General features: G+C 33.1%; 1 protein-coding gene across 2 annotated transcripts in view; it reads right to left on the bottom strand.

Moving 5' to 3' along the window:
• The window catches only part of Unc13c (unc-13 homolog C), a 544,151-nt gene that overhangs the window by 428,632 nt on the left and 93,036 nt on the right, over window positions 1-22,483 (bottom strand). For both annotated transcript variants that reach the window (XM_026391056.2, XM_077799599.1), the window contains exons 2-3: window positions 4,466-4,488; window positions 3,824-3,888 (exon numbers count right to left, since the gene is read on the bottom strand). In XM_026391056.2, coding sequence (XP_026246841.1) covers window positions 3,824-3,888; window positions 4,466-4,488 — 88 coding nt within the window. The remainder of the gene's footprint in view (window positions 1-3,823; window positions 3,889-4,465; window positions 4,489-22,483) is intronic.

Below are 22,483 nucleotides of genomic sequence, written 5' to 3'. Positions count from 1 at the left end.
GATGTTGCTGGCCTCAAATTTGCAATCCTTCTGCCTCACTCAGCCTGCTGAGCTACTGGGATTATAGGCATGTGCCACTGTGCCCAGTCATAAGCAAATATTTCCAAAAGTTTGTGATCCAAAGTTCATATGCACATGTTTTCTTCATGTTCTTCAAGAGAAAATAAGCATTCATGCAATGATAAATTATCTGTTTTAAACAAAATTAGTAAGCATTTTTATTTCAAATCTCTTTTAATCCTTCTCCTAAAAGACATGAGTCAGTAGCATTTATAAAAGGAAGATACAGAGGAGATACTTGACAAGAATCTTGTCAACTATCTCCACACTGACCTCCAAAAAAGCAGGAGTTGTACCTGGGTTTTCCAAACAGGACCTACAAGTGGCTATTAATGTTTTTTAAAGAGTCAAATATGCTAGACACTCCATTCTGTAACTAACCAACAGGGACATTTCAATACACACTTCTCTAATCCTAGAACAGTACCAAAACATACCCATAGTGTATTTGTTTTGTTTATATCAAACCATCATTCCCTTTCCATTCCCCACCCAGGACCCTCCCTCACCTCATTTAAGATTGGCTTGCAAATCTATTTTAACCACTTAATAAATTTTTGTAGTTTATGAAAACAAATTATGCAGCAACTATTTTACTAAATTAGGCACAAAAAGAGAGTAATGAAGAAAAATTAAATGTGAAGACAAAACCGGTCTTGCTTTGTCTTGGAGGAAGGCAGAGTGGGTGAAAAGGACAGAGTGGTTGCAGAGGAGTGTGGTTTCCTTCTAGTGAAGAACTTACAATGACCTGGAACCCAGAATGATACCCCTCTCCATTAAGTTGCTTTAAAATAACCAAAATTATATAGCAGTGACTATGCCCCAAATAGCACCAGTATGTTCATCCCAACAACCTTCCTACCTCCAGAGCAAAGCCTGGGTCAAATCTTTCCCTCAAGGGAGCACCAGGGATGAAATAGTCAGACTGGCCCTCAAGTTACACTTGAACTGGTCAGAAAACTAAGGACACAGTTCTGAAGGGACTACGTGGTCCATGGTTATCCTGAATTTTGATGAAGAATGTCCTATGCTTTCTTTAAATTCTATTTGCTGGAGCAATAATTATTGCAATCCAGCTGAGACCAGATATTCATGTTTCCTTCCATGGGTGTCTGCTTTTTTGACTGACCCCTTGATGCCCCTTAGCACTGTAGTTGTGGATATCCGAGAGGGGAGGGGATCTATTCCAGGTACCCGCTAAACCCCTCTAAAGATGAAATGAGAGTGAAATTATGTCATAAATTCAGTATGTGAAATAGGTTCCCCAGGATGTAGATGAGAACAGGAAAGAATGGGAGAAGGCTAGAAAAGATAGGAAGAAACTGGGTGACACCTACCAACAAGGTCAAGAAGCAATGAAAATGACAAAAACAATATGAAATCTGCATGTAAAGAAAGGTCTCTGTCTTCCAGACTAAAGAATCAGTATTATAAAAGCAACTCATTGTTCTATTTTTTAACCTCAGTATCTGATTAACCAAGACCTGTATCTTTGATCCAACCCCGATCTCACTCATCTCTCACACTTTTCCATGTCTCATGTCATTTTGTTCTGAGCATGAAGCCTCCAACGTCAAAACGTGTGTATTATGACAAATTCTCTAAGATTAAAAATTATCATCCCTTTCTCAAACAATCACAACTCCAAAATCGCTGGGAGAGTCCTTTAAATAGGCAGTTTCTGGAAAAAGAAGGATATGGAAAGTATCTATTGGAAATGCAAAAATGACCCAGATTTAGCAGAAAGTTACCCACAGTGCATTTGAGAAACACATGGATGTATATTAATTCTGTTGCTTTAGCAATGATAAAAGTCCATATTTAGACATGAGTTAGGAAATCAAGTCATTTTGAAGTGATGGATGCCATGGTGGAAGACGCAGGGTCTACAAGATCATAAACTCAGACAAACCTTCAGCATCATGAAATTATGTCTCAATATTTCTTCATCATTAAATTGGAATTCAACTCAATTATTTTCTAAGATAGCCACCTTATTCAATTTGTTGATTTACAATTTTTAGTAAACTGGAAGAATATGTGTGGGGTAGCATAAAAATAGTTTATTTATTATATAAATTTTCTGTGGATAAGTCATAGTAATTTTTCAATAGGTCTGTTTTTATAGCTATTTGAATTGTTATGACATTATAATAGAAATGAGGGGAATTCTTCACATGTTTATTTAAAAAATATTGACATACCTCTTAATCACTTCTATATGGGAAATAAGAATAAAAATGATGTGTGCATGTGTATAATTTTGCAAGAGTTTTAAATTTGAAACTTTAAACCTTACCAATGTTTTATTTAAAATAAGAAATGTGAATATATATATATATATATATATATCAAAAGATTCATTTTAAAAGAGTGACAAATGACAGTATCATAAGACAGAATTGCAAAACATTTTTTTGCCAAAAAACCCTAAAGTATGTATATAACCCATTTCTACTTATATTGTAGACAAATATATTCAAATTCCAACACTTAAATATCACCTAATATAGATCTCTCTCTCTCTTTCTCTCTCTCTCTCTCTCTCTCTCTCTCTCTCTCTCTCTCTCTCTCTCTCCATATATACTACAAGGTTTACTATAGTATCATTACAATAATGGCACCTAGAAACAATTTACTAATAAATGTTGCATAAATATTGTGAAACATTTGGATTACTTAGATATAATGAACAGGAATTTTTGCTAGGCATACTGTTAAATGAAAAAGTAAAGAAAAAAAGCAAGTTGCAAAAGCAATATACTACAGCAATTAAGATAATAGACTTTTGAATTAGATTATCTGAACTGAATTATTGACTTTGCCACTTACTAGCTGTATTATGGGAGAATTTTCTAAGTGCTTTGTGCATTGATTTTCTCATTTGTAAAATGAATGTCAAAATAGTACTTACCTCATAGGCTGTTATAAAGATCAAATGAGTCATTATATATGAAACAGTTACAATTGCTGGTATAAAATCGGCAATGTTAGTGCTTACTTATTTGCATATAGAAAGAAATTTAGACTAGTTTATGTTAAAATGCTCAGAGATTACAAAACTACTGATTTTATATGAACATAGATATGAATGCAAGCACACAGAAAGAGGCCTATGAACATACTTGCCAAAGTGATACCAGTCTGTTATTTTAGGCCTTAAAGAGGATGCTTCTTGTTTCAACATTTTACATGGAGAATACAATTCATATATTATTTTTGTGACTAAATGTTACATATTTTGATAATTAAATGTAATAATATGCAAGTATGAGAAACAATGCTATAAATTACATTCATTGAGTTGTTGACAGAAAGATGTACATGCACATATCACTAAGTGCAAATAAGCAAATCAAAACAGCATTGTGTTAATATAAATTTACTTATATACAATTGTGTGGTTCCATTTGTATATGTTAAATGCTAACTGATTAGAAGATTTCAACTTTCTTCATGTATATACATATATGTATATGTATATACACACATCTGTTTATATATAAATATGTATGTATATATATTATATTATCTATATTATATTCATATACATTCAGATTAGTATCTTTTGTCATGAACATGTGTCTCATGCTTATTTTTTTTTTAAGAAAACAGGACAAAAGCTACTTTACTCTGAAAAAATAAAGCAACAATGAGGCTAATTACACTGCCATGCGATATCTGGCATTCAAAATGTGTGTTAAAAGCACAGTCAAGTGCTATTGAGGAATGGAATGAATCATAAAGGTTATGAACTACTTACCCACCAAACACCTGGAGTGCAGAGAATTTGGAAGCATCCAAATCATTGCCACTTACTATTCGAGCCTTAAATGAAGAATAAGAAAAAACAAAACAAAACAAACAGTATTTTAGCATACTATAGTGTATGTAAGTGACATTGGGACACAGGTCAACTGCACTACACACGTAACACCTAATATGACAGATGCTAAGCAGGGTCAGCTCCAAGTCAAAGCTGTGTTTTGTGAGTGGAGGTTTTGAAATTAGCTGTCAGCATTTAAACAAAAGCACTGGTAGAGTCCAGGATAATACATCATATTCCAAATACCATTGCCCTTAAAACTTGGTATGTGTAGTGAAGTTCATGAATCAGTCAGGAAGGTCATGACTTAGCCAGACTTAAGAACAGATGCTGTGTTTGACCGAAGCAGACCCCTAGGGTTGGCAAGGTAAGCTAAAGTAAGCGCAGCTGGCAAGGTGTAACCTCTTCATAATGCAACAGATTAGGGCACACTTAAAGGACAACCAAAGAATGGAAAGCTGGGATGACATGCACATTTCACAACTAAAACAGAGAAATCAAACAGGTCTAATATGTAAACAAACAAACATGTACAAAGACAAGATCCCTCAGAAGGGAAGAAAAAGTATGATTTAAAACCTTTTCATCCACAGAACTGCTATCTGAAAGAGAATCAGGAAAAGAAGGGATAAATGTTAGATGGATTACTTTTCAAGAAACCATTTAAACATATACATGAACAAGTGTTATCGTTACATTGTTAAAAATCACAAATGAACAGTTGCAAGGCTGAACCCCAAAGGAACAGGGAAAGTAATTCCTTATAATTTAAAGAGCTGCAAAGATGTGAGAGAATGCTTGAAAAGTATTGCTAGGTTTAATGAATGAAAATGTGTCATATTAAAAACAACAACAACAATTAAAAAAAAAACAACACAGTTGAAGACTTAGAAGTTCTGGGCTCCAGCTGGGGTGCTGCCACTTACTGAGCACACTGGGCAAACTACCAAATTCTCTAGAGTCTACACTCAACTCTGAAATAAGGTCAGAAATATTTTCCCCAATTACTTCAGAACATTGTTGAGATCAACTAACTGAATATTTTTTAAAGTAAACCTCAACTGTCTATAAAATTATTTTTTAAGAAGATTACTTGTTTATGGTTCCTCATATGAAGAACTAAGACTAAAAAATAATATAAATGATTCCATATTAAAAAATAATGATGCCTTAAAGGGTTATGTGCCTTGATTAAGATCACAAATCTAGAAAGTGGCAGAAATGAGACAGGAACCCAGGGTTCCTAATGCTCCACTTGGTGCTTTTAGATCCAATGTTTTATGTGAATCGCACAAAACAGCAATGGGTGGTTGGCCCACAGTCTGACAATGATTTAAGATAAACCACAGGAGCAATAGTTTTCAATTTTGACTGTGTATGGGCCCAGGTGGATGGACAATGAATTGCTGTGTGCTTGTAGTGGTGTTGGTTGTTATTGTAGCTGTTTTCAAACTCCCATCTAAATCTGCCAGGTCACAAGATATGGTCTATATTTACTTTATGCAGGACTATTTTTACTTTATAAATAGAACTATTGTTCTTAAATATATTCAGCTTTGCTTATTAGTTTAATGCTGGAGGGACATCTCTATGGATACGAATAGGCAGGACAGTAGAGTTCGAATGACTCTCTCTTGTTTTTTTAAATATAGATGAGCCTCAGAATGATAATTTGCCCAAGGTCATGTAGCTCAACCAAGACCCTTACTGACTCACTAAGTATAGAATGATTAATTTTCATAACTAAATATCTTTGTGCAGATTTCACAATATTTCAAATTAAATCTTCAAATATAAAACATGGCAAGCTGTGTTATAAAGTAATGAAAGATGAATCTTACTTATGGACAGAAACACTTTAAATACTGTATAAAATATAGCAAATACAATTCAGTATTATTTTGGAAGAAAAACAGGCTATGTCCAAGAAGATTTTGCCCTAAGAATCATTTAAAATTATGAAATGACCAATTATGAATTTAATATGACATATCAATTGGTCACACATCAATTGGTCAGAAAATATATACCCGAATTTCAATGGTACCAAAACATTATTTGATAAAATTTCAAGCCTTCAAAGTAATTATTAAAAATGTCTTTAAGATGGGTTTGAATGGGTCTGTCTTACATTTAATATATTTTTAAAAATCTTAATTTCATAGTCACCAACTTAAGTGTGACAAATTAGCACATTTTTACTATCAAGGACAAAACAAAACATTCCACTATCATAATTTAACTTTTTAAAGGGAGAATTATATATCTGGAAGTTATGGCCAGTATATTAAAGCATTAACAGAAAGAAAGAACATAAATGTTAGAAGTTAGGATACGAAGTTGTTATTTTCAGTAATGACAATTTTACATCCAGAAAACAAAACAAAATCACCTTGAATATTAAAAGGGCTAATTAAATGACTAACAAAGCAACTATCTAATTGTAACAGATTAATAACTAATTTAATAATATATTTTATAGCAATAAAATATTATTTCCTATATATTAACAATAACTAGTTTTTAAAACAATGAAATAGATCTGATTTCAGATATTCAATATTTCACAGGGGCAATTTGTATTCATTGTTTTTATAGGTATCTGTCTTCTATTTCAAGCATTCCACCAAATAAAAGTAGTTTTACAAAGGTCATCAATTATCATTAAGCTGCTTAATATGTCAATACATTGATTCATTCACTGTTCCATTCATTCAATCAACACATAATTTATTATCAATGAACCCTTTTTGTTCACTTTGACTTCTTTCTTATCTCCCTGTTATATTCTACCCCTAAAACTTTCTAAAATACAGATATCAGTCACTCCCCTTTTTATAACAGACCAATAATACTCAATGCCTTCACGAAAGAAAATCAGATTACTGATTTCAGGGTTACTGTAGTCTCATGGCTCATCATTCCCTTTCCACATCCTAAACTTGAGTCAGAACTAAATTAGTTCTGTGTCACACTTATTGAAATCTGTGACTCTGCATTTGTTGTTTCCATTCTCTGTAACAGTTGTTCCCTCTTCTCACCTAGTGAGCTGCTGTAAACCTCCAAAAAACACCTAAATCATAAGCCCTCCTCCTGGAAACTGGTCATTTATCAAGGATCCATGGTCACTGCACACCGAGCTTTCCTCTCTGCTAATCCTCATATCTGCCAGTGTCCTCATCTGCAATCCTAAAATCTGAGCTCCTCAATATTAGTAGCTTTTTAATCTCATTTTCTTAATTTCTGCCACATTCCTGAAATAGAGTAGATGTCCAATAAATGTTTTCTGACAATAAAAAGAACAGGTTTAATAAGCTGTACCACTTTATGGAATATCTAAAAATATTAATAAAGAAAATATTATTTCATTTTTCCTATATAGGAAATATAGATTATTATGCAATAAGTATAATAGTCAGAATCCTAGTGGCAGTCATTTATGCTAATTTCAAGTATAATTGGATTACATATATGTGAAACATCTGGGACTTTTTAAAGGGAGCATTATGAGGACAAACCATTAAAACATATGGCCCCAGAAAAATAGTAGGTGAGGATACGAGTGAGACATAAATAAAACTAATATACTACACTTAATTTTAGACTATTTATCAGAGACACAGAGAATCACTAGTCAGTGAATGGTGCATCTATAATATCCGTTTGCATACTCATCTCATACATATGTCTCAAAGTTTCATGTGTATTAAAAATTAAATGTGTAATAATTAAAGAAAAAAATAAATGAAGAGGAGGGAATATTTATTAAACCTATGGAATGAGAAGAAATTTTCAAATTTAAAGAAATAATTAATCTATAAATTAAAATTCAACAATGGTAATTAAGTATAAAAAATATCCAACTGATTAAAACTATGTCTAATTATTATAAAATTAACAAAGAACAAATATATTAACTTTAATAGTAAAAATAATTCTCAAGGCTGTTGAGGGTATCATAAATCAAATGCTATCATGAATAGTTGAAAAGAATGAAAATTAGAACAAAAGTTTCAAAATTTTAGTGTTGACTTGAGGGGGAAATTCTAGTTTTGAACATGGATACCACGGAAATTATTTTTGTGACAGGTTAATTTGTGTCTTCCCAAAATTAATGTGGTGAAGTCCTAATCTTTAATATCTTGGGAGGTGGCCTTGTTTGCAAATTGGGTCATTATAGGTATAATTAATTAAAATGATTATTCAAGAAGAATAGTATTAATCTAATAAAAATAGTATTTTTATTAAAAGGGAAAATATGAAGAAAGATGTACACACAGAAATAACATCATGAGAAGCTTGGAGTTATGTTGCCACAAACCAAACAACCACTATAATTTGGAGAGAGGTCTAGGCAGATTCTTCCCTAGGGCTTCAGGGTACGGCTGTGCCAACATCTTGATCTTAGGCTGTCGACCTCCAGAACTCTGAGACAATAAATTTTCACCATCCTAAGCCACTCAGTCTTTGGCACTATGTTATGATGTTACTATAGCCTTTACAAACCTATACAATTTTAAATACTAAAAAATAATTCACGACAAAGATGAGCACTGCTTCATTAATTACAACAAAAAAAATGGAAAAACATACATGATTAAAATAGAAATATAGGTTGAAAATTATGTTCCCTGACCTTAATTCAAGAATTTGTGAGGATTAAGACCAGTGCATTGAAAGACTATATAAAATATAAGAAATGTTTATAGCACATAAAATAAACCTTAATGAAGTAATGTGGTAATTATAATAATTTTGTTTCATCTATGTGAACAAAAATTTTCCATAGATAAAAGCTTGAAATAAACATTACCAGAATGTTAACAATTGTTCACCTTTGGTAGTAGGTTAAAATATTCTTTTCTACTGTATTTTGCATTTTATAAGCTTGATTTATTTAGTAATATTATTTAAAAACATAAAAATGACATAACATTGCATCCAGAAGCAATATAATGCATATACTTCTAAAGTACACATGGAACATTCCAAGATAGGTCATATTGGGCCACATACGTAAAAAAAATCTTAACAAATCTAAAGATTGAATTATATTAAGTATCTTCTCCAACTACAAAGTATGACACTAGAAATAAGTAGTAAGAGGAAGTAATTTAGAAAATTTAAGACTATATGGAAACTAAACAACTACACTCTACAACAACCAATGTGTCAAAGCAAAGATCAGAAGGAAGGTAAAAAAAATATCTTGAAACAAAAAGAAGTATAAATGTAACATATCAAAACTTGTAAGATTCTGCAGAAGCAGTTCTAAGAGGGAAATTTATAGTGCTAAATGCCTACATTAATTATGCATTAAGCCAGGTGTAGTAGTGAACTCCTGTAATCCCAGCAGCTCCGGAGGCTGAGACAGGAGGATCACAAGTTCAAAACCAGCCTCAGCAACATCCAGGCACTAAGCAACTCAGTGAGACCTGCAATACACTGCCTGCAAGAAACTCATTTCACCAGTAAACACACATAAAAAGACTGAAAATAAATCGATGGAAAATGATAATCCAAAAAATGGAAATCTAAAATGAGCAGGAATAGCTGTATTTATATTGGAAAATAGAACCTTTAAGAGCAAAATGGTAAGAAAAGACAAATAAAGTCACTATATAATGATTAAGGGATCAGTTCAAAAAGAAGGTATAAGGATTTAAAAATCTGTGTATACCAACCAAATGTCAGAACACCCAATTTTATAAAATAGACATTATTAGACCTAAATGAAGAGATAGGTTGCAATATAATAGTGGATAATTACTGGTTTACTCTCAGTGGACAGATTATCCATATAAAAAAAATCAACAAAGAAATATGGAGAATAAAACTATTCTACAGTCCAATGGACTTAACAGATGTATACAGATAATTCTATCCAACAGCTACAAATTACGCATTCTTTTCATCAATGGATGGAACTTTCTCTGGAATTCATCATATATGTTAGAATACAAAAGAGGGTTTACCAAAAAGAAAAAAAAACAACAGCAACAAAAAACCCTGAAGTCATATCCTATATTTTTCCTGAAAATAATGGAATAAAATTGGAAGTAAAAAACAAAAGAAATTTTAGAAATTATATGAAAATATTGAGATTACATAACATACTGTTGAAACAATAGGTCATCCAAAAAAAATCAAAAGGGAAACTAAGAAAAAATTACTGAAACAAATTAAATGCAAACACAACCTACCCAAACTGATGAAATACTCAAAAAGCAGTACTGAGAGGGAAGTTATAGTAACGTGACTGATTGCTTAAAACATAAATACTTTAAAATACAACCTAAGACTTTATGTCAGTGATTTAGAAAAGCAAGAAACAAAGAGGTTCAAAATAACAAATATCAGAGAAGACATAAATAAAATAAAATAGAGATTAAAAACATTTTCATAAGATCTATGAAACAATGATTTGTTTGTTTTGAAAAGACAAACACAAAATACAAACCTTTGGCTACACTAAAGAACATAAAAAGAGAGATGTCTAAATAAAAATCCAAGGTGAAAAAGGAGTTCTTAATGTTAGAGCAGGTAGGCAGACAAGGGAAGTGGGTGGGGAAAGTGAAAAGAGGGCTCACTCCATCTTGAATGACAAAAGCTCATTCCTTCTAAGCTGATAAAAACAAACAAACAAACAACAACAACAACAACAACAAAAACACATAAATCTGCCTCCTACTTGGCCACATATTACCTTCTTAAAATGGCAAAGAAATTAGTGTAACCAGTTTCAGGAACTTTTCAGTTTTGGAGCATGTGTAGGGCAGTATACTAAGTCAGTGTGGGGAACCAAGACTATAATACATAAGGAGGGAGGTTTCCAGGCCAAACATAAAAACCTGCCATGTGTAAATTCCCATGGTGCTGCCTTTCTTGGGACAGCACCAAGTTCTTTCTTGGGAACCACACCAGGTTCATTTCACTAAATAAATGCTTTATGTTTTTTTCTATCTGTGTTCTCAACTGAAATCCATCTTTTAAGAAGACAACAACCAAGGAAAATATATTCCTTGGTAACATGACAACTGATACCATAGAAATACAAATGTTCACTAGGAATTATTATGAAAAACAACGTGGTAAACAAATTGGAAAACCTAGAAAACATAGAAGACTTTTGGGCACACATGACCTATGATAATTGGACCCTGAGGACATAAAAAAATCCAAATACCAAGTAATGAAATTAAATCAATAACAAAAAGTTTCCAACAAGTAATGCCCATGACTGAATGGCTTTATTGCTGAATTTTACTAAACTTTCAAAGAATAATTATAGCTAATTCTTCTCAAACTATTCCAAAGAATTTTTAGGTAGGGTACATCTAAATTCATATGAGGCCAGCATTACCCCTTACCAAATCCAATCAAGGGTACAACAACAACTACAAAAGAAAACCATGCACCAATATCCCTGATGAACATAAATGCAGAACTATTCAACAAAATACTGGCAAGTTGAATTCAGCAGCAAGTAAAAATATCACTCACCATAGTCAAGTTGGTTTTACTTAGGGATGCAGGGATGGTTCAACATATGCAAATAAACATCATGCATCACATCAAGAGAATGAAGGGTAAAAGAATCATATGAACATCTCAATAGATGCAGAAAAATAATTTGATAAAATTCAGAATCTCTTCATGATAAAAATTCTGAGTTAGATATAGGATTATACCTCAATATAATAAAGACTTACAACAATACATAACAAACTCACAACCAACATGATATGGAAAGGGTAAAAGCTGAAAGCACTTCCTCTAAGAATAAAAGAAAATGACAAGTTTGTCCATTTCCACCACTCTTACTTGATGTAGTACTAGAAATTTTAGCCAGAGGCATTGGCAAGAGAAAGAAATTAAAACCATGCAAACAGGAAGAGAGGAAATCAAATTACTCCTGTTTGTAGATGATATTATTCTGTACATAGAAAATTCCAATAATTCCACCAAAAGACTAGGAGAACTGATGAATCAACTCAGTAAGGTAGCAGGATACAAAATGAAAATACCCAAATCAATACCATTTCTATATATCAACAACAAATGTGCTGAGAAGAAATCATGAAAGCAATTCCACTTGTAATAGCTACAAAATATGAAATACATAGAAATAAATTTAATCAAAGACATGAAAGGCTTATACAACAAAAATTACAAAAACATTGGTAAGAAAAATTGGAGAAGACAGAGAAATATGGTTAGATTCCCCATATTCATAATTAGATTTAGAATTAATATTGTTAAAAGTTATCTGTAGATTCAATGCAATTAACATCAAAATAACAATGACATTCTTCACAGATCTAGAAAACAGTAATCTTAAAATTCAAATTGGAAGCACAAAAGACCCCAAACAATCAAAGCAATCTTGAGCAAAAATAACAATGCTGCAGGCATCACAATATTTGACTTCACAACATACAAAAAAGCTACAGTAAGTAAGGCACCCTGGTGTTGGCACAAAACAAAAAACACAGATCAATGGAACAGAACAGAAATCGAAGAAATAAACACACAGCCAAATGATTCTCAACAAAGTGCCAAAAACATAACTGGAGAACAGACAACCTCTTCAGCAAATGGTATAGGGAAAACTGGATATAGAAGACTGAAACTTGACCCCTATCTCTCACCCTGTACAAATCCAGTATGGAACAGAGACCTAAATATGAGACCAGAAACTCTGAAACTAATGAAAGAAAACATTTCAAACCTTTGGTAAAGGTCATAATTTTCTGAGAGGACCACAAAAGCATAGGAAACAAAAGCAAATGCAGACAAATGGGTTACCTCAAACTAAAAAGCTTCTGCATAGCAAAGGAAAACCATCAGCAGAGCAAAGATATAGTCTTCAGAAAAGGAGAAAATATTTGCCAGCTATTCATCTGACAGAGGGTTAATGTCCACACATATATAAATAACTAAAAAAAAAACACAAATGATCTGAATAGACATTTTTTTTTCAAAAGAAGAAATACAAATGGCCAACAAATATATGACAAAAAATATTCAAAATCATTAGACATCAGCAAATACAAACCACAACTGCAACAAGATTCTATCTCACTCCAGTTAGAGTGGCTAGTATCGAGACAAATACATATTTAAATAAATACTGATAATGATGTGGAGAAAAGGGGACTTTTCTATATTGCTAGAGAAATGTAAACTTGTATAGTCATTATGGAGAAAAATATGGAGCTTCCTCAAAATAGTTAAAAATAGGTATACCATGAGATTGAATTACTCCACTTCTGGGTATAGAAAAGAAATCTGCTAACATAGAGTTACTTGAGGCCCCTGTTTATTGTGACACTATTCACAAGAGCTAAGATATGGAATCAGCCTAGAGACCCATCAATAGGTGAATGAATAAAGAAAACATATAGTTCTCAATGAAGTATTATTGAGACAAAGAAAAATGAAATCCTGTCATTTGTAGCAAAATGGATGGAACTGTAGGACAGTATATTAAAGCAAATTTGCCAGACACAGAAAGACAAGTACCATTTTTTAATGTGGAAGCTAAAACAAAGTGACCAAAAAGTAGAAGAGAAATTACTAAAATGATTGAGAAGGGTATGTAGGAATTGGGTGGGCAAAGGAAGGGTTGGATTTAATCAGTGGATGTTGCATGCCTGGAAAGGAATATCAGACTGAACTCCATTAATATGTAGAATTGATACATATTAACTTAAAATGTTTGAATAAATAAGTAAATAAATAAAAAGAATTATGTCAAAAAATTTTAAAAAGTATTCCAGACAATGAAAGACAAATTCAATATGATCTAACTTATATGGAAACTCTAATGAAACCAGTTGAACTTATAGAAGCTGAGAGTAAAACAGTGTTTTTTTTCCTAGGTAGGAAAAATGGGGAATTTGGGAGCAAAGTGTACAAGCTTCCATTTATAAATTGAACAAGTTCTGGGGAGCTAATGAATAGCATGGGGACTACAGTTTATAATACTCTGTTGTTTTCTTGAAATTTGCTAAGACAGTAAATCTTCTGTGTTCTCATCACCCATAGAAAATGGTAACTCAGTGTGCTGATGGATGTGTTAATTTTATTGTGGTAATCACTCCACAATGTATACATGTATCAAATCAACATGTTTTAAGACAAGACTCTCTGAGAAGAAAATATAAAACTAATCCTCAGTTTTCCTTCATTTATAAGAAAATTCACAATGTTTGACTAGCTTCTAAAGCTATAAAGTCTATGACTTTATTTTGTTATGTATAGTGAAGTTTCACTATAACAAGAAATATTTACTTACCTATTGTCACCAAATGTTAAACAGTAAAAACTAATCTCTAAATTTCATATATAAATATGTATAATTCATTTTTAATCTTATAAGATGAATGTTAGAAATGTATTTCCTCTCTGGATATTTTACCCCTATTGTATTTTTTTTGAAAGGGATTTGAATAGATTTCTAAGTTTGTAAATAATTTGATTTCAATCCAGTTTAAGAACTTCTTTTAACTTCCTTGCATTTAAGTTCTTTCAATGATAACCTAAATGTCTCACTGATATAATATTGCTCACTGAGGACATCGTTTGCTTTATTTACCAACATGTAATTTAAACATGCCTTTTAGAACTTGTGCAGTATGCCTGAAAGTCATCTCCTGGGCACTGAAAACAGCCAAGAGAAAAACCATTCATTTTTTCAGAGGATTGTTGAGTTGCTGTAGCCTTTATAGAGTGTCTATTGTGGGCTAGATAGTCTGCAAATCATCTTATTAAAGTATTTTCAATTGTCTTGTGAGGTTATCAATATTCATTACAAGCTGCTAGAACAGAGGAAGCAGTTTGGCATGGTAAATATTTCAGTCATGATTAAGGAGGCAATGGGTAGGCACTGAGTGAGATTAATGCTGATGTAAGTGGTGTCTTACATACAAGACTGCTCACTTATGGCTTGGGGGTTGGGTGGGAAGTGAACAGAAAAACTCAGTTCACAATGACAATATTTTATGAAAAGAATTTTTGAAAGATACAAACAAAGTGATATGAGAGCTCAGAGAAGAGATTCCTTAACTCTTCAGTGAGAGAGGACATTAGACTTGGAAAGAACTCTTGAGAGGGTTGATGTGTGAGTAGGTGCTTCTCAGTTTGGGAAGGTATTCTGGGTCTGGGGAAAAGGATTTGAAAAGACATTGAAGCTTAGAAGGCTGTAGAATGGTAGGAACTGAAACATGGGAGCCACAATGATGATTACAAGAAATGGACAGTAAATGAATAGGGTTCATAACTTGAAAGTCCTTGTAATCCTATTAAGGCATTTAAATTACACCTTAAGTGCCATGTGTAATGAAGATTGCTTTCAAGCAAGAGAATTACATCTAACATGATGAGAATTTTATTTTCTATCTATAAACATCCATTTCATTCTTCTGGAAAATAAGGCAGAATAAGATGATAGAGAAAGCTTCTGCCTTCTGGTCCATATATAACATAATTCCATAAAAACACACAAATCCTAAGCATCATACTTTCTTTAAATTTTAAAATATTTCTAAGCTCCAAAAGATATATAAATATATATTCATGATCTCCCTCCAAATCACTTCAAAATTAAAAGAAAGTAGAGAAAAAGCCGAATTGCTTACATGGATGTTGGAACATTTAATTCATTGATTCATCATCCATATGTCTCCTGAGTGGTAGGCACTGTGCTAAGGACTGGGAATGAAACTCTGAGAAACAAGGATAAGTGCCACTGTTCCCTGAGAAACTTTTATATTGAAGGTAAACCCACATGACAGAATCTATGTACAAGAAAAGCTTGAACTTTCTTGATAAAGCAGAAATTTATGAATTCAGTGTAACTGTATGAGGTTTAAAAGTAGCAATATGAAAACAGAGAAGAAACTAGGAAATTTTGCATCCATTTAGGTTCATAAATGGAAAATATTTACCAATGAAGAATAGGAACCTCTAGTTTATGCTAAGTACACAATTACATGTCTGGTTCAGAATTCATAAACAGAAACACATTTATGATTTTTCACCTAAAATACTATCCAAAATGAAGGATGCACCTGGCCATAAAAGAAGTCTCAAAATATTCCATGTAAGTGATACCCAAACCACCATTTAAATAAGAAGTCAACAATGGATGAACAAATTAAAAGATAACGAAAACAAATACTTAAAAACTACATTTGGAAACATAAATGTTCCTTAATATAATTTACAGAGAAAATCATTAATGTTTATAATTAATTTAAAGTTAAATAACATGAACATCACATGTATACATGTGTGAGTAGGTGAAAGCTAATGTGACAGAAGGAAGAGAATAGCCTTCAATACATTTATAAATATTATAAAACATTAGACTAAGTTAAAATACAATTCAAGAAATTAAACCATAATCATAGTATAAAGGCAAAGTAAGTAAAAATCAGTGTAGTAAAGAAGAGATGGAAAATAATTTAAAATTATGAGGTGGCAAAACAAAGAATGGTTCCTTAAAACTTTAATAAAATCTAAAATCTTTAACAAAATTGATTAAGACGATAGAATGCATATTTCAACAATATTATTATTAAAAGGATATAATTAAAGTTGCAGTGGAGATTTTGAAAAATTCTAAGTTCATGACAATTTCTACTTAAACTTAAAAGGAATGGGAAATTTTCTAAGACCATTAAATATTCAAAAAATAAATTTTCTTAGAGATATGGATTTCCAAGACTTACTAAAAAAATTACTAAGGAAGTAGACTCAGTAGAATAGGACCCACAAGAAAGATAATGAATGGTTTAAAAAATAAATTTTATCAAGTATATATAAGATGAATAATTCCAATGTTTTATAAATTTGACTTAAAAATAGGATGGGCACAGAATAGAAAGAGGATAAAATGGGCCAATTAACTTTCTAAGGCTAGTATAAGCATGATATAGAAATCAGAAATGGATAATACATGTTAAGTTATGCATCCATATCATAGAGGAGCAAAATCCTAAATAAAATGTTTGCAGTTAATTTATTAGTGTGCAATTGTATACATATTTAGCCAAGTTATGTTGTTCTAAAAGATAAAATAGTGCTTCAACAATATAAAATCTATTAGTGAGACTTCTGTTTTCAGTAAAAATGGATATACCTATTTTTCCTATTATTCTCACTAAATGCAAGTCCTGTCATTACAAATAAAATAAACATAAGAAACTCTGAATATTAGAGGCAAGAAGGCAGATTAGCTAAAGATCTTGGGATCTAAAACTTGAACTTCCACCTTATTTTCTTTGCAGAATACTGTTAAGAAATGCTTCACTGAGGACTTTCACCACTTCTCAGTGGAAAGGGGGTCACCTCCATATTATTGAACTTTCTGGATAAAGCAGAAATTTATGAATTCACTGTAATTGTATGAGATTAAAACAAAGTAAAATGAGAGCTCAGAGAAGAGATCCTTTAACTCTTCAGTGACAGAGGACATTAGGCTTGGAAAGGACTCTTGAGAGGGTTGATATGTGAGTAGGTGCTTTTCAGTTTGGGAAGGTATTCTGGGTCCATCTTATGCAGTGGAAGCCATATGGGAATCAGCAGTCAGACATCGCTATACACACCAACTAGGTTGGTATAAGCAGATAAACTGTGGAAAACCTTAACTCCCAGCTCTGTCAAATAGTAATAAATAGGCCCTCCTCTTTGATATATCTATGGAGGGAGAGTAGAGAAATCAGACTTTCAACCCACCTTCCAAAAATGGGTCAGAACTCTTCTTCAACCATTAGATTAGTGTCAGAAAAGGCCTACAAGAATCTAAGATTTAAATATAATGCAAAGACTTAAATACCTAAAATATTCATGTTTACATAAAAACTTATTTGTTTTACCAAGACATGTATAAATTGTAAACTGGGAAAAGTTAATCAATAGATGCCAATATGACCAGACAGATATTAGAATTATCTAACAAGGATTTTAAGGAAGCTTCAATAATACAAAGTAGTTACATTTTTTAATTGTTATGAATCATGTTTAAAACTAAATTTATCTTCCCTGCTTATACAATCATATCAAAACTAATTCTAAAAACTTTCTTAAAAATAAATTTATATATATATTTCTAGTATAGCCTAATATTTTAATAAGCAATAGTCTGTAACTCATAGCTTTCCCTGTAAACATACTGTGTGGAAGTTTTTCCAGGACCTAGCCAGCTTTTAATAATGCTTATTTCCTCCTAGAGCCACAGATATCTGACTTGACTTCCCTCTTTATTCCAGGTGCTACTCTCTGATATCTCTTCTCTTTTCCAACTAGGTGGTAAAGCGCATAGATTTGCACACAATTTATCTTCTTAATATCTCTAACTATGCCTAGGTTTGGGAGATCACAAATGCAAAAGAAACAGAGGAGAGCTGCACAACACTCATTCATTCATTATTTATTCATTCATTCATTTAATCCGCATTCATTGAGTCTACATGTGAAATAGTCCTTCCTCCAAAGGACTTCAAAATTTGCAGTTTCATGGGTAGGGGTATACATTAGTATGAAGGATTAGTGTGAAGGAGTGGTGGCAAAAAGCAAGAGAACATGATAAAGTATAAAATAAGAAAACATTTATCCAGAAAATAAAACCATTCACTTTAGTTTAATTTGAAGAACACTATTCACTGCACACTTGGAAAACTATTCCTTCATACTTTGGTTTCCATCCACTATTAAGTTCAAGTCATGCATGTTCTATCAAGTCGTGACTTTTTTTTTCAGGAGAAATTTCATTATAATTTTCATTTTTGGGAGTGAGGAAAAGCCACATTTAAGTATGGCAATGTCCATCTGCTTCTACTTATAACAAAGCTAGTCCTGAGCAGAGAGATCTAGTTTGTGAGACTCAGTGTGTAAATAGTAACTCTTCATCACTCTGGTAGAAAGTAGGTCTTTAAGATAGAATTTTCATATCTAAGTTCCTTAATAACAACTCTGCTGCTGGTTTTAGGCAAATAGCTTTATTTTACAGCGTTTTAAGTGCAAAACTGTAAAAGCGTGTTAATGCTTTGTACCGTCACTGCTACCCCAACCCCTATCTCAACCTCTGAAGCAAAAGTGATACCACCACTTCTATAAATCAAAGATTGCCATTTTTTTAATGGATGATGATTCTTGTTTTAAGTTCTAAGAAAGAATAATATCTCGTTTCATGTCTCACATTGTTCAATGCTAGAAACAATACTATTATTTGACTCCTAGAAAAGGTCCCTGAATACCCTCAAGTATTTTTGACTTTCTGTTTGCCCAAATCATGCCATATGCCATTCTTTGATGACAGGGAGCTCTTCAATCAATTACTAATGAGTTACATAGCACAGCACAGTGCTAATAACATGGAACATTCAGTGACTACTTGTGGAAATCATAGTATCTCAGAATCAAAAGTCTTTTAGAGATTATACTGCCCAGTGGTTTTCATATTGTCTTCTGAGGAGACTTAGAAACCCCAGAGAGATTAGATAGGTAAGGCAGGGTCCTGGCAGCTAGTGCTCTGCATTCATTACTTCTTGCAGAGATCTAAGTATAATAGTTCTACTATTTGCTTTGCAATTTAGGGTTCCAAATAAGACTTTGTTTATAGAAACAGTACTTCTCTAAAAAGGGAGGACATAACCATTGAGTTTAAGCATTAATTTTATTTTTAAAGAGGAAATGAAAATTAAATGAATCATCTTATTAAAAGGTCAGATAGCTCTTTATGTTGAACCCATTTGATATCCACAGAAGTATTCTCTGCACTGTGGGAAGCTATTAAGGAAGATGTGAGGGAGAATTATGTTTCTGTCATCCATATTGTAATACCATTTTAACATAAGGCTGTTCCTCCAAGTGTCAAGACAGAAGTGAAAGGATAATTATGTTTAATTTCCCAGTACATGAATTCTGGAATAAAGTCAGGGATCAAGGAAAGTTAGAATTCACTCCCACATATTTTTAGTGGGCATCAATTTCTGCTGTAAGTCAGAAGAATGAGAATCATTATCAACTGTATGGAGATACCTTTCCAATCATAGAGCCTCAGCATAAACTAGAAAACTGGCGTTGTTCATTGAAAGAATTACAATATAATGCATTCAAGCTTTTAGAAGGTAATTGTTTACCTAGTCTGTACCAGTAGGAAGAAGAACTAAGTCTTCAAGTTACCATTCCTTCTTCTATCAGACCTCTTATAGAGGACATGCATGAAGCTGTCAATTCTATACAAGGAAATCACTGAAAAGGAGGGAAATTATATTAGGCTCTGTAGCTAGTAAGGAAGAAAATCACTAAAACCACCTTTGATCTCCACTTCTGGACTGGCTTAGTGGTGTAGAAAACTCATAACCATTAATTGGTACAAAAAGATGTTATATAGCTAGAGCTATAATGTTCAAACAACATGCAATTTTATACTTTTCTAATGAGTGGAGCTTCTTTTAATAGTTTTGAAGCCAACTATCAAAAAATTTCATTGTTTTATTCCTGTGATATCCTCACTATAAGCCTTTTAGACACAGGAAGCAATCTCACTCCCAAGGTTATAAACTATAGACGAGAACTGGATTGTACATTCAGGTCTTATTCCACCTCACAAATGGATGATAACAACATTCTTCTTAGTATAGAATTCTTCTTAGTATAAAATCTTTGAAAATACTGCTTGTCTCCTGAAGAACTTTCTAGGTTAGGTTAGGAGTTATCTATTAATATTCATACTATAAACAGAAGGTCCTGCAACCATACTTGAAGATGATATTTAAAATGGTCATCTCTTTCTTCAGAGTGGATGTGATGGATGGAAGGGACATCACAGAGTCTGTTCTGTCTGCAGGTGTGTTTAGGTGTAGTAGCTGCATTCTCAATCCCAGAAACTCACCACACACACACACACACACACACACACACAATGTTATAATGATTCTACCTCTTATCAAGGGAGATTATACACATATGATTTATGCAGTGTGAATTATTCTGGATGAAGTAAAAAAAGTTATTTATATTAGAAAATATAGCTTGTAAAAAGTTAAGCTCTGATGGCAGAGAGTTGCTAGGAATTTTTTGCTTTCAGTTTTGTAAGGCATTAGTTGGAGGGTAAGCCACAGATGAAAAATATCTATGATCCTAAGTAGGGAACAATGCTTGGGCGATGAAGAGAAAGAAGGAATCATCCCCATGAGGAGGAGGATATTGTAGGAATCCCACACTAGGTGAGAGCACTGAAGCCTTGCTTCTTTCTAGGCTCTGACTCTCATACCCTTATATGGAAGGGTATGAGGAAGTTTCCTACTCCAGCAAACCACTCTAAGCAACAAGAAATGTTTTGCCTCTGAATTTGCTGAAGAGTGCTTATATCTAAGGAGCAGCTTGAATCTGCAGTTGCTTTTTTTTCTTTTTAATAACAAAATTCTCCTGATTATCACTAAATCAAACAATGGAGAGAAATCCAGCTCACTATGTATCTTCACCTCTTTTTAATCTATTTTCCAAGAAAAATAATAGGAATGGAATGAAAATGTCAAATTATAGCTTAGAGTAAATGAGCCTTTCTTTGATGGCCATTAGTCATTGTTTAGCCCTAGAAGTAATGTATATGCTTTAGGTAAATAAATAAATATTAAAGGAATTTGCTGAAGGATATGGAAAATAGGCCCAAGGAACTTCCCTTATCTACAACTGTTCTCCTATACACCCTCCTGCATTGTGTGTGGGGAGATGTCTGTGGCAAATTGGAGCTTTTGTCATTGCAGTGGGATGCAATAGAAGCCCAGGCCTCAGCCAGAGAGAGAAGGGAAGAGAAGGAAAAATGGGGAGAGCACAGAACAGACTTGCACATGGCCCCCACCAATAAAAGAACACTAGGCCCCTTGCTCTCCAAGTCCACTATAGCTTAATGGCAGCTGGTACACCACCCAAAATCAACCCCAGTCCTGGGCTAGATTTTTACTATCTTACTGCCACATGGATGGAGCAAGGACCTGTATTGGGTCCTTTGTTGGTGTGGGAGGCATCTTCCTTCTAACCCTATCTGCTCCAATTCCTTTCTTCTCTTATGTATTCAGATCTCCAGATCAGAGGCCAATTTTTGCCATTTTGTTCTCACAAGCAACACCAGACTTCTCATTCTGTGGAGAGGTAAGATCCCTTCTGGTATCTCACAGAGGCACCCTGCCAAAGACCCTCATCTTTTGACTCATCTGGACCCTGGGAGTTCTCCACCAATGGGATTATAGGAGGGAATGCCCTCTTAGTTTCTGTGGGAGAAATGTGGTGCATGGGACAGAGGAAGGCTTGAGATAACTGAAGGCCACTGGCTAGGGCTACTTTCTGGTGCTGCACGACACTCTCATGTCCCAAATCTGACATGAGTCCTCAGAGGTACCAAATATTAGTCACTATCTGTCCCTATTTCTGATTGACATAGCCTAATGGTGGAGGGCATCCTCACCCAATGAATCTTGGATCCTGAAATGAAATCTCAGTCTGATCTGAAGTCTTTGGGAACGAGGTGACCAATTAATCCCAAGAGCATGAGCCAAGCAATCTCTCCCTCTTCAGAAATGTTTCTAC

Source organism: Urocitellus parryii, chromosome 6 (assembly GCF_045843805.1).
Source record: "Urocitellus parryii isolate mUroPar1 chromosome 6, mUroPar1.hap1, whole genome shotgun sequence".
NCBI lineage: Eukaryota > Metazoa > Chordata > Mammalia > Rodentia > Sciuridae > Urocitellus > Urocitellus parryii.
This window is presented reverse-complemented; position numbering and strand designations above follow the sequence as displayed.